The sequence below is a fragment of the Heterodontus francisci genome, chromosome 4 (assembly GCF_036365525.1).
Source record: "Heterodontus francisci isolate sHetFra1 chromosome 4, sHetFra1.hap1, whole genome shotgun sequence".
In the NCBI taxonomy this organism is placed as follows: Eukaryota; Metazoa; Chordata; class Chondrichthyes; order Heterodontiformes; family Heterodontidae; genus Heterodontus; species Heterodontus francisci.
The window spans coordinates 107,638,020-107,651,928 of NC_090374.1; the positions used below are offsets into that span (position 1 = coordinate 107,638,020).

At 41.8% G+C, this 13,909-nt stretch overlaps 1 protein-coding gene across 5 annotated transcripts in view; it reads right to left on the reverse strand.

The window, feature by feature from the left end:
* The window catches only part of LOC137368700 (proteoglycan 4-like), a 186,511-nt gene that overhangs the window by 106,053 nt on the left and 66,549 nt on the right, over positions 1–13,909 (reverse strand). For 2 of the 5 annotated variants that reach the window (XM_068028865.1, XM_068028869.1), the window contains one exon: positions 8,005–8,161. The exons of the other annotated variants lie outside the window; for them this stretch is intronic. Coding sequence is in view for 1 of the 2 variants with exons in the window: in XM_068028869.1 (XP_067884970.1) it covers positions 8,005–8,155 (151 nt within the window). In the remaining variant the exon portion in view is untranslated. The remainder of the gene's footprint in view (positions 1–8,004; positions 8,162–13,909) is intronic. 5 annotated transcript variants of the gene reach the window in all.

Sequence of the window (13,909 nt, forward strand, 5' to 3'; positions counted from 1 at the left end):
TTTTAAACTGTTCAAGTAACATCTTTACTTAACAAAATCAGTTATAGCTTTGATATAGAAAGCAAAGCTTTTCTTGTTTTAGGCAGTAATTTTGTGTTTCAGGCGTTTGATATCTAACTCAATGAGTTTTTGACATGTTAAAATTGAAAAAGTATATTACATTTTAAAAGGTTTTTCATTTCATTATGTTATTACTCCTGCCTTTCAGACAGATGCTTATATGGGGACCAAAGTTTTAAAAAAGTTAAAATTGAGTACAGTTATCCATTCTGAAATTCTCTAGAACAAGTGCTCACACGGAAGTTTCATTTATCAGGAAAAATACTGTTGCTAATATTTCAAACTTCTTGATAGATACTATTTAAAGATATCTTTTAGTAAACTCATTCTCTCTTTAGTAGAGATTCTCTCACAACTTATATACTGAGGAAACCAAAGTTATTATGAGGGTAAAGGAGGGAATGTTTGTTTAAGCAGATTGGGAAAGGAGACAAACTAAATGCACTTTATTAGTCTCTCTTTTATTAACCTGTTCTGTTCCTTTACTCTCTTCCTTCTAAACCCTCATTATTATAGCCTAGAAATTGCTAGCACCATAGCAGACAGGGGACAACAATGTCAGGAGCTCAGTACAGCATGCACTTACCATATGTTTCCTGACCTAGCAAAATAACTAGAAGGTGAAAATAGACTGCTAATACACTCGGTCATGTGGAACATTAATTAAGGGGTCAACTTGTATATTTAAGGGGTACTATCTGCACATTACTGTCGTAGTACTGGTGCTGGAAGAGACATATAAGAGGCTGAAGAGGGGAAACTTAAATAATTATGTAATATCAAATACCTATATTTATATAGTGCCTTTCACGTTCACACGATGACCCTGAGTGCTTTGCAAGCAATGAAGTACCTTTAAATTGCTATCTAAGCAAACACAGTGGCTAAATTGTGCATAACAAGGTCTCACAAGTAGCAAATGAGGTAAGTGACCAGCTAATCTATTTTTGGTGGAGTTGCTTGTGGGATAACTGTTGGCCAGAACACCAAGAGAACTCAACTGCTCCCCTTCAAATAGTAAGTTGGGATCTTTTACATCCACCTGAGCAGGTAGACAGGGCTTCAGTTTAACATTTCATTAGCACAATAGCACCTTTGACAATGCAGTACTCCCTCTGTACTGCACTGAAGTGTTCACCTAAGTTATGTGCTTGTGTCCTGGAGTAGGGCTTGAAACTGTAACCTTCTGACTCTTGGGATACTTATAGAAACTTCATTCAGTGCTGCACTTGGCAGAAGAGGTTGAGTAAAAGCCATACTGAAGTGTCCAAAATGTCAGATGGTGTATTTGATGTACAAAACCTCACAATTTCACTGTACATTGATCTGTGCCGAGCACAACTACTAGTTAATGTCAGTAAAAATGAGCTGAAGGATGCTAGAAACAAAGCAGGGAGGCACTTTCAAAGCTGTGCCACCTCTTTTGAGAAGATTTCCGCACTTTTCAACATCCATCTAGCACTGCCAGAGACCATCAAAGTCATAATGACTTTCAGAGTCTACAGAACTGCCAGCTTTCTCTGAATCCCTAGGGTGATCATCTGTAGCCACATTGCCATTCAAGTCCCTGTGCATGATGCTGTGTATATGATCCAAAAAGGGATTTTTCAATTTCCATATGGACGTGGCATGCAACTACTATTATGGAATTATGCAGGGCAATGCCTGGTGCCCCAGAGCTCTTGCATGCCTTCACTTTTAGGTCATCCTTATTTGAAAATAAATTAAGAATGGAAGGATGTCGTTTGGGAGACCAAGGCTACCGTTTGCAGCCCTGTGTCATGTTGCCTAGGTACACAGCTGCAATGGAGCTCATCCTACAAGCAGAATTACTGTCAAAGATAGCATTGATGTCTTGAAGCAGCACATATCTGGACCAATCAGAGTCAGCCTTACAGTACAAAACCACTTTCCCACACCACCAGAGTTTTCTAAATAATCATCATTGGTGGCATGCTCCCAGACTTTACTCTGGAAAGAGCCTCAGCATACAATTCAGTGATCAAAAAAAATAAAACTATGACAAAGTAAGAGGGTAAAAATGCCAATTTTTCCCAGTTTCCAAACCATTCTCATTTAGAATTCAGTTTGCCTATTTAAAATGATCATAATGCCCAACAAGGTTATCACTTGTTGTGAAGATAACCCTTAATGATGCACTGCATTTCATTGCAAGGTCCAGGGATTGCTTTCAATGGCAGGATTTTGCACCAGAAGAAGATGAACAAAGAATGCATGCCAGGGAGATCAGATAACAACGGATCAATTGTGCCATCTCCCACATATACGGGCCTGACATTACAGAGGAGACATGCTCAGGTTGATGGTTATGCCATCTGCTGCAAGGAGACCTGCACCCAACCTCCACCACAGCAGAAATCAAAGTCTCCTCCAACAGCAATTATAATACCTCTTTCTCCTTCCAAGTTAGCATATCCAACCTTTACAATATAAGCTAATTTTCTGTTCACTGGTTTTACTGACAGAAAATCAATGCATGGTTCAACAGAGCCAGCACTTTGTATTCCTTTCCTACTGTAGAGCAACAGCAGTATGACAGTTAGCCATTTTCATGATATCCTAAAGTACAGGGAGTCACTGGCAACCCTGTAGCATCTAGGCAGCAGGTTCCTGATATTTCTCTGGTACCACCACTTTTCTTCAACTGGTGCTACTTCCTCAGGTTCGCTAACTATTCTCCAGAGTGTGCATGGTTGTGCCACTGATTGCAAACATTGTTAAGACTGACTCAGGATGTTGAGAAATGCTGGCTTGGTCAGGGCCACTGGCATTGTTGGTACAATACTCTTCCAAGTATACATGAACCAGAGCAGAAGTGCAATATACTGAGTGTCATTTTTTTGGGGTTATGTGTATGCTCATACATGAGTGAATAGGGACAAGATATGGCAAGAGTGGAGGTAGATAGATTCTTGTTAGGCAAAGGTTATCGGGGGTAGATGGGAATGTGGAATTCAAAACACAAACAGATCAGCCATGAATGGTGAAGCAAGCTCGAAGAGCCTACTTCTGCTCCTAATCCATATGTTCATATGTACAATAATGATGATGGTTTCATGTGTTTGTTGCCTCCTTCATGTGTGCCATGCTGTTGTATGGCCAGGCAGTCTAAGCATTCAAAGGACTGCAAGATTGCATGAAAACTTTGGAAGAGTAATAATTTCTGAGGATGTATTTTGAATGATGCACAGGTAAAGCAGATACTTGCTAAAATAAAAACTGGGCAGTATTGACTTTGGCATCTTCTTCAAGTATGACTCTTTGGTGTCAGCCTGGCTCAGTAGTAATACTATTTATTACATTTGAGCCAGAGGGTTGTGGGTTCAAGCCCTATTCTTGTGGTAATTTTTGTTTTGGGTGCAGAGGAAAACTGGGAGTTGCAGATTGGCCTCCCATTATACCTCTTGCCCAACCTGAATGGAAAGGAAAATCATAATGGCTGACCTGGAACCATTAGTTTTCGACTTGTGCCCAGAGTGAAAATATTTTCCGTGCCCCTGCCTCCCCACCCAGGACTTAAACACAGTGAGGGTGAATTACCGCAGGCAATCTCCCACTAATCCACCATAACCTCCGTGACAGAGCCAGGGAAACTGTAGAAAAATCACATAAACATTGACACATCAGTGCAGTACTGAGGACGTGTTACAATGCCAGAGATACCATCTTTCAACTGTGAGCTTAAACTGAGGTCCCACTTGTCTATTCAGGTGGATGTATAAGATCCCATGGTACTATTTGAAGAAGAACAGGAAAGTAACCCAAGTCCTGCCCAACATTTATCCCTCAACCAGCACTATCAAAAATGGATTAACTGGTCATTGATCTCATTGCTATTTGTGGGACCTTACCGTGTTGAAATTGGCTGCCACATTAGTCTATGTGAGAACAGTAATGGCACTTCAAAAGTAATTCTTTGGCTCGAAAGCATTTTGAGGCATCCCAAAGGCCTGAAAAGCATTGTATAAATGGAAGTTCTTTCTTTCTGGGAGGACACATCTGGACTACTGAGAACAACATTCCTTTACCTAACTACATGCAGCAACAACTCTATAATGATCTATAAAGGTGATGGTGATGGTGGTGTTTGGAATCCTTCATTGTACAGTGATAGTGCGCAGCCTCAAACCCTTTCCATTCTGTTTATTTCATCTACATGACCTGTAAATGGCTGCTACAGCCTTTTAAATAGTTATAGCAATGCATTAAAATTCCAGTTCAGTGTGTGCATGCTCTCTCAGATGAGTCACTGTGTGGGAGGGAGCCAGAAATAAAAAAAATACTTAAAGTGTGAATTTATGGGTATAATCATGCACAAACTAGAATTTCTACCCTAGAAAACTTTAACAATTAATATTTGACCCTGAAATAACATTCCAAATGCACTTTCTAGGGCTACGTTTCACTGAGTTACCAGTGTTTCTTTCTATCTGAAGTTCATTGCTCTGGTTTTACTCACTGTAATTGTCTTCAACCCATTGTTTCAGATTCCCTTAATTTAATTTTAACGGTGACTACTCACTAGCCATCCCTTTGTGGCTGTATTCCCTTGCTTTTCAGGCTCATCCACTCTTTCTTTCTCTGATCTGGAGCTGTGCTGATTTTCTTCCTGGTAGGAAACAAAATCCAACCACAATCTCACCTCCTGCTCTTGGCACCTCAACTTAATACAAATGAAAACTAAAATGAGATAATCTATTCCCTACAGGACAAATCTGGTCCAGCAGTACAAGATTACGCACAGGACTAACTCCTCACTAATCTTCTTTCCATCATTCCAATTATCAGTATCTGTGGTGACACAGTGAGCAGCAGCAGTAACTTCATCTCCATTAAGCAAACCACAAAAATAAAACAACCCCTTTTCTCAATTCTGTTTTCAAAATGTGCAAAAACCTTAACAAGGTAGCACTTTTCTGGTCTTCCTAATAATATATATCTATACAGGAATGCATTCACATTTACACAATTTTAAAGTAACTAGACATGAAAAGGCAGCTACTCTGTAAAATACTGTGTTATGGACAGAAATGAGAGAGACTGAAACCCCAGTTCTCTTCCCTTTACTGTCTGTAATTAGTGCATTTTTGACAAGGAAGATGTGTGTGTTTCATAACACTGAGTGTATGGCCAGTTTGAATAACCAGCAGCACACTTTTCATGGGTTGAAATAAAGAGGATTATTTTCATTCACACGTTCACCCCGAAAATCTAGCACTACGTCACTCACTCACCAGGCACACACACACACACGAGGAAGAAAGTCGTTAAAGAGGATAGTGCACTTTGACAAATCACAAATAATGGAATTGTTCGTAAGCCACGTGATTTGGCTTGTCCCGGGGAAAAGTCATGCATTGCGGGCCAAGCAAAGAAGGTGTTTTCACTCCTGAAGTGTAGTTAGGTGGATTTGATAGCCGGAGTCGTATATCGAATTTGTTGCAGGATTCTCTGGAGGGGATGGAGTTTCAGCAGGTCATGAAGTTAGTTGCTTATTACAAGATCGGTTTTCTGTACTGGTGGATTTGAAAAGAAACAGACTTGGAGGCTTTAAGATGTTGTCGTCTCCAGCTTAAGGCATAGGTATTTTGCCTTTGCTGCTGTCACTGCAGCTGTTGTTTTTAAACTGCTCAGTCTCTCCCTGGTGCTTGGATTAATAAGATTCAATATCTGCAACTAGTTTCGCTCAGGTGACCACCTGATCACCCAGAACGATTTGCAGTTTGAAGCCACACAATGTGGGGTGGATAGTGGCCATTCACACCTACTTATGATGTAACTGGTTCCTTACAGCTCTCTTTGTTAAGTTTTGAGCTCAGAGGCAGTGGGCTGGATTTTAACAGCCCGCCATTGCTCTTGGCGGTGAGCTCAAAAAATGGCGCCTGCGCGTGTGGGCTGCAAATCTTAGAGCCACCGCGATCTCCCGCGAAGCGTCTCATCGAAATGGCCGGGGCGGTCTGGCCCCCCCCCCCAAATCACATGGAGTGGGGTGGGCTGTCTGATACCAGCAATGGCATCAACTGCCTGTGCGCAGGTACTGGCGCCATTTTTAAAGGCCAGCCAGCCCTGCCGGTGTTTTTAAATTTTTAAAGATACACCCACTCAAAATTTATCAAATAAAATTCGAATGCCCCTTTCCCACACCGCCCAATAACAATTACATCAACTACTTGCCCCAAAACACTTACCTTTTAAATCTGATCTTCCCCCATCCCAGACTGCGCAAAGTTTAAAGTCCACCCCTTCCCACCGTCCCCTACACTCAGTATTTTTATTTGACCCCATGCCTTGCCCCCACCGACCCCACGCATTGCAAATTTTAACTCCTCCCCCCTCCCCACCAGTGTCATGCTGGCTTTCCCCAGACGGGGAATTGAAGGCACCGGAGTGCCATCCGACGCATAGAGGATCACGACGGGCCCAGAAGCTTCAAGGTAAGTTCATTTAAATGTATTCATCTCATTCATTTATATATTGAAATAGCGGTCCCATTGCCCAGCGGCGGGAGGGCCGCCAGGGAGCCTCGCCACAGCCGGGAGGATCGGGCCGGTCGCTCCCGGTGTCAAGCTCGGTGGTGGGCCTCTGCCGCAACGATCTTCTGGCCCCCCCTCACCATGGAGCCCGATGTCGTGGGTTTGGTAAAATCCAGCCCAGTGAGTGTAGGAGTCCATAGATATTGAGTTTTGGGTAAGACTGCGAGCAATAGGAGGTGAGAATTCCACAAATGGGGCTGAAAGATAGAGCATGCCGCAAATCGCGGCGGCATGCCTGATCTTGGTGGTCTTCAAATGCACTGCCGCTGAGCCCCCCTGATATTTTGCGCAGAGGCTTATTTAAAATGGAGGGGACGGAGCGGCTGCCCTAGATGACGTCGAGGGGGCAGCTGCTCCGTCCCTGGCAATGGCGTCCGGTGCCACTGCGCTGACGCCAGCACCATTTTTAAAAGGCTTCAAGCCTTTCATGTAAATTTAAATGTTTAAAGGTCTCGCCGCACAAATATTTGAAATAAAATTTTATTCAAACTTTGCATCCCCTCTCTCACCCACTGCAATGAGTTCTCAATAAATAAAATTACCTATACCCCAGGAAAGACAATTTTTCAAATAACGAACTTTAACCTCCACATTTGACCCTCAACCCCTTCCCACCATTTTCACAACCAATCTGAGTGGTTTTCCCTGCTCCCGCACCCCTCTCGACCTGAAGATTTCACTGCTCCCCCCTCCCCACCAGTGTCACGCCTTGGAACTCTGAACAGAGTTCCAAAGGCACAGGACTTCCAGCTGGCAGCTGTAATAATGGCATGGGATGGCCCCCGGGATAATTTAAGTTGATTTGCATCTTTTTAACTTAATTTTAATATTGAAATGAAGGCCCCGTCAAAATCAAGGAATGTCCCACATTCATTTTTTTTCTCTTTTAAATCTTATTATTCACAATTTTTTCTTTTTGTCCTAATGTTTATCCTTATTCTTTGCATCCCATTTCTCATCCAAACATTGCTTTTTTTGTGTTTATTTTAGCTTTTTTTGTAGCTTACCAATTCAATTTAAAAATTTCTAAACTACCCATTTGCATACTATTGTAAGCTTGGTTCTATGACTGACTGCCCAGAAATGCTCAGATCTGGACAGATATGTGAACATAGGAGATGCAAGCAGTTTCTTTCACCGATTCCGTGAGCTAAAGGCTTGCTCGGGTCTGCAAATGAGACCCGACCTGAGCCTGACAGAACATCATCCGACCCCGAGCCCGACCCAGCCCGAGTCCTTCCATTTTTTCCTGCACCCGACCCAACCTGACCTGACCATCAGTTAACCTACCTTCCTTTTTTCACTTTGTCCTTACCTGCACAAGCTTAAAATAACTGTAGCAAAACCACCTTTAAAGTCCAACAAGTAAATTTACATTACAGTCACTTACCTGAGGTGGTGATAGAGCGGGTCCGATCTGGCCTGACCCGACCCGAGCCCGAATGCCGGACACGGAAGTGCGACCCAACCCGACCAGAACCCGACACATGTCGTTGGGTTGCGCGGGTTTGGAGCCCTTTAGAAGCATAATCTATTGTCATTGTACACTATAGGCAGAAAGGAAAGTATGAATTACTGCAAGACTGTTTGTTTCTGGTCTGGAAGAATGCACTTGCTATCCAAATGATCATAGAATGATACAGCACAAATGGAGGCCATTCAGCCCATCATGCCTATGCTGACTCTTTAGTAGAGCTATTCAATTATGCCCCTGCTTTTTCCCCATAGCACAGTACTTTTTTAAAAATCTATTTCCCTTTGAAATTTACTACTGAAGCTGTTTCCACCATACTTTTAGACAGTGCATTCCAATCACAACAACTTGCTGTGAAAAAAAAATTGTTTCCTCATGTCACGTTTGAGTCCTTTGTAAATCACGTTAAATCTGTGTCCTTTGTTTACTGACCCTTCTGTCACTAGAAATGGTTCTCCTTATTTAATCTAACTAAACCGTTCCATGGTTATGAACACCTCTATCAGATCTCCTCTTTACTTTCTCTGCTCTAAGGAGAACAAACCCAGCTTCTCCAGTCTCCAATTAACTGAAGTCCCTCAATGCCTGTTACCTTTCCAGTAAATGTCTTCTGTATCCTCTGTAAGGCTTTGACTGAAGTGTAGTTCCAGAATTGAACACAATGCTGCAGTTAAGGCCTAACCTGTGTTTTATAACGGTGAAAGATAAAATATATGTGTCATGTTTCAGGATTCTGTGGCCATTTCGTTCCACAGAGAAAATCTATATATGAGTTATTCTAAAATATGTTTTAAATTAAAGCATTCTTTAAAGGTATTAAACTTACATGACAACAGAGTTGCCAGATGTGTATTGGCTTTCAGAATGGAGCAGTTGAAACCTGAAATCCTAGGGACAATGGAAGATGATTTGTCATTCCACCAATTATTCTCACTCATTGCTGTTATGGCAATCCAGTTCATTGGAAGTCAGCAGGGACTACTGCAGTCAGGCATTTAAGAGAAGAGGCACAGAGACCAGAAAGGCAGTCTGACTATTGGGAATAGGCCTGCACAGGTAGCCAGATGGCAAAGTCCTGCAGGAAGGTTAAAAGGACAGGAAACTGCATGGTGAGAAATTCTGCCCCTGGCTGTAGAACATGGTGCAGAGATATTATTCTATTCAAGCTAAGTAAGGCAATCTGCTGGGTGAGGATGCAAAACTATGGCAAATGGATTTCAATATAGGCAAGTGTGAGGTCATCCAACTTGGACCTAAAAAGGATAGAATAGATTATTTTCGAAATGGTGAAAAACTAGGAACAGTGAAACATAGAAACTTAGGGTCCAGGTACACAGATCATTAAAATGTCATGAACAGGTATTGAAGATAATCAAAAGGCAAATGAAATGTTGGCCTTTATATCTAGAGAAATAGAATACAAGGGGGTAGAAGTCATGCTTCAGCTATACAAAGCCCTGATTAGACCACACCTGGAGTACTGTAAGCAGTGCTGAGCACCACACCTTATATATTGGCCTTGGAGGGTGTGCAGTATAGATTTACTAGAATGATACCTACACTCCAAGGTGTGAGCTACTGTTGTATGTTTGGTTAGTCTAGCTAGGAGAGATTACTGAGTCTTTGGTAAGTTTTAACAACAACTAGTTTATTCCATATTAAAGAACTATATACAGCTTTACTTAAGTATGTCTAACTCCATTGATGCTACGCTGCTTCTTCTCCTTTAAGTCTCTCTCTCACGTGATCTCTTACATCATCATAGTGGGAGATGTTACTCACACTGTCCCAGACATTAACCCTTTCAAACCCTTATACTACATCTCCTCCCAAGTCTTTGTTCATTTTTTTAATACATTCATGCATTTTTACTTTTACATACTACCCCATCTCCCCCCAAGTCTCTGACATCACATATTCAATCTGTCAGGAGGCTTCACAACTTCCCTGATTGTGTTGTTGTTAGACTCGGAAGATCAGTAGTCTTTCCCTGAACTCTTGTTTGTTGACTTGGATTGTCTTCATTGAAGTTTGTAGTATTTTCTGAATTTCAAGTTCAACAACTGGTTCATCCAAATGTATGACTGACTGATGTCTTTGAGGAATAGAAGTAAGATTCCTCCTGTTTCTTATACTATCTTCTGAAGTATGTACTAAATAAGATCGCTGTTGATTCTCATCTGCCTGGAAGATCACTCCTTCTCTGCCTGGTCTTGTACCCATACCTTTTCTCCTTCCATCTACTTGGGTAGGTTCCTGGTATGATATCTCCTGTTATAGGTATAAACTTGTTGTTTTTGATAAGACTTTTCTCTGTCTTGAACTCTCTGATAATCCTGGACTTCTAGCCCTGGAAGTAATTTTTTTGGGTAGGATGGGAAGTTGTGTTTTGAGCTTCCTTCCCATCAACAGTTCTGATGGAGCTAATCCGCAAAGCAATGGAATAGTTCTGTAGTTCAGGAGCGCTGTTTGAAAATCTTCATTCTTCTTTAACAGTGCTTTGATAGGTCTGACACGTCTCTCAGCTTCACCATTAGATTGAGGATATCTAGGGGAACTTGTAAGATGTAAAAATCCACAGTTTTCTGCAAAATGCATGAAGTGGTCATTTGAAAATTGTGGACCATTATCAGAAACAACCTGGTCGGGCATGCCATGTGTTGCAAAGATCTCCATCAAAGCTCGAATGACAGTCTTGGTATCATTGTGTACAAACGTTTGACTTCGATCCACCTTGAAAAGTAGTCGATGACAGTCAGGTAGGATTTCGCATTGAACATGAATAGATCCATTCCCATGGTCTGGTTGGAAATTGGGTCGAGATAAGGGTTCTCTCTGGTCTGGTATGTGCACTCTGTATACCTGGCAATTAGAAATTATTTATTTTATATCTTTCGATATTCCCGGCCACCACTGAGCCCGTGCTCTGCATTTTGTGACACCCATGTGGCCCTCGTGTATTTTCTGCAAGATGTCTGCCCGGTGTGAGACCGGAATCACCAGCCTCTCATCATATACCAGCAATTCATCCACAATAGTAAAGTGCTTTCTGTGCTCAAAGAAGATTTTTATCACCTTACCACTGGGACGCTGCTATGGCCAACCTTGCATGCAATATTGGTGGACTCGGATGCATTCCTCATCTTGCATCTGACAATGTTGAATTTATTGGAGCTTTTTTTGAACTTGCCGGTCATTGTGATGCGGTGAACTGAGAATATGACTCAATCTCATTAATGAAGTTAACATCCTGTTGTGTAGGATGGTTAATAGTAGCTCTGGACAATGCATCTGCTGTCGTTTGCAGCTTGCCCTATACATAGTCTGTTTCATACATGAATCTCATTAGCCTCAACTGGAATTTCTGGATCCTCTGAGGCATTCTAGTGAGTTCTTTTTCATCAAGTAAGGAAACTAGGGGTTTGTAGTCTGTCTCCATGATGACTTTTAAGCCAATGATATAATCTGAGAACTTTTCACAAGCCCACATGACTGCGAGAGCTTCTTTCTCTATGACGGCATAACTCGTCTCAGTCTCAGATAATTCTTGAGATGCATCATAAATGGAATGCGACATCCATCTGGCTGTTCTTGAAAAAGGACTGCCCCTAACCTTGTAGATGAGGCATCTGCTTCATTTGTGGTCGGTAGTGAGGGGTTATAATATCTGGTGAAATCAGCATTTCCTTGATCCTTTGAAATGCATGCTCATGATGTGCATCCCAACACCATGCTTGAGCTTTCCTGACTAGTTGTCTTAAGGGTTCAGTAACATGCGCTAGATTGGGCAGAAATGTTGCCAACTGATTAACCATTCTAAGGAATTACTGAAGATCTTGGACAAAAGTAGGGATTGGGAATTCACTAATGGCTCTCATCCTTTGTGGGTCTGACATAATGCCCCTACTACTAACAATGTGACCTAGGAAATGAATAGACATTTTTGAGAATTCACACTTTTCATTAGGTGTCAGGCCTTCTTCTTGTAGATGATTCAATATCACTCTAACCCTCAGGTCATGTTCTCTGACAGATTCACCATGGACTAAGATGTCATCCATATGGCCTATTACTCCTTTAAGGCCTGTAGAATGTTCAACATAGTCCTTTGGAATATTTCCGAAACTGATGCTATTCAGAATGGTAAATGATTAAAACAAAATCTTCCGAACAGAGTAATGAAGGTCATAAAGAACCTTCACTTCTCATCCAAAGGAACTTACCAAAATCCACTATTCACATTCAGCTTTGTGAACGTGGTACTTTTGGATAACTTTGCCAAGCTTTTGTCCACTGAGGACATCGGGTGAACTTCTCTTGCCACAGCCTTATTGAGTTAAATCTACACAAATGTGAAGAGTACCATTAGGTTTAGGAACTGGAACCATTCCAGAACACCACTCTGTAGGCTCAATGACAGGAGAAATGACTCCCATCTCTTCTAGCTGAATTAGACTTGCTTCATTAGTGGGTGTGGTATCTTCCTAAGTGTGAAAAGACCTACAGGTTTAGCATCTTTTCGCAAAGTAATACAATATTCAGTCTTAAGTCTTCCTAGACCAGTAAATAATTTCAGAAACTCTTCTTTGGAAATGAATTCTGGATTCGTGCTACTTAACTTCTTCCACTTTCCTGTTAAGATTAAGGTCTATACAAGCTCTTCTACTTAAAAGAGAAAATTCATGATCCTGTAGAACATCAATGTTTCCAATATCTGCTTTCCCTTGTTCCCAACACTGGAGTGTTGCCTGTAGCTTTCCCTTGACTTTCAGTTCAATCCCTCCTGGACTGTGTAACTGTTGGTTGGGTGCAGGCAATCGTTGATAACCACAGTTCGTTGTCTGATAAAACTGTTACACTTGCTTCAGTGTCTAGTTTGGCAATGCACCAAGGCTCGTTAGACAGCACCTTCCAAACCCACGACCTCTACCATCTTGAAGGACAAGGGTAGCAGATGCATGGGAACACCACCGCCTGCAAGTTCCCCTCCAAGTCACACACCATCCTGACTTGGAACTATATCGTCGTTCCTTCACTGTCACTGGGTCAAAATTCTGGAACTCCCTTCCTAACAGAACTGTGGGGTGTACCTACCCCACCTGGACTGCAGCTGTTCAAGAAGGCAGCTCACCACCACCTTCTCAAGGGCAATTAGGGATGGGCAATAAATGCTGTCCTAGCCAGCGATGCCCACATCCCATGAATGGATAAAAATAAATATGTCCATTGACATATATATCTGCAGTCCAGAATGCATGATTAGGGTCATTGATCTCGCCAAGGAAGTTTTCTGATTTCTCTTCCGATGGAGATTGTTGTACTTCATGAATAAATCTATACGTGAAGACTTTTCCTTTAGAACCTGTGAAAGTAGAGGTTTTACTTTGGCACATCTTTCCAAAATGATCAACTTTCTTGCAGTGAAAACATTCTGCTTTATTTGCTGGACACTGTCCGAGCCTGTGGGTCTTTTTGGCACCATGGCACTGGTAGGGTTCCGTGGCATCTTGCACTTTCCCTCCCTTTCTTTTTTGGCCCTTCTTTTAAAGTCTTGTGTTTAAGGATCTTTATGGTCATTGTAGGTTCCCTGACCCACGGTTTTTCTTCACCTTCAAAATTGCACTGTTCTGCTTACAGATGTCTGCTTGTCTCACCGGCTATATTACTTTTTCTAGGGCGAGGTCTTCCTCAGACTGCAATAAATCTGATAGGGATTCATCAGCAATATCTACTACAATGCGATCTCATATTAATTCTGATTTTACGTGTCCATATTTACGTCCTTCAATTAGCCTGTAAGGTCATTAATAAAAATGCCTAC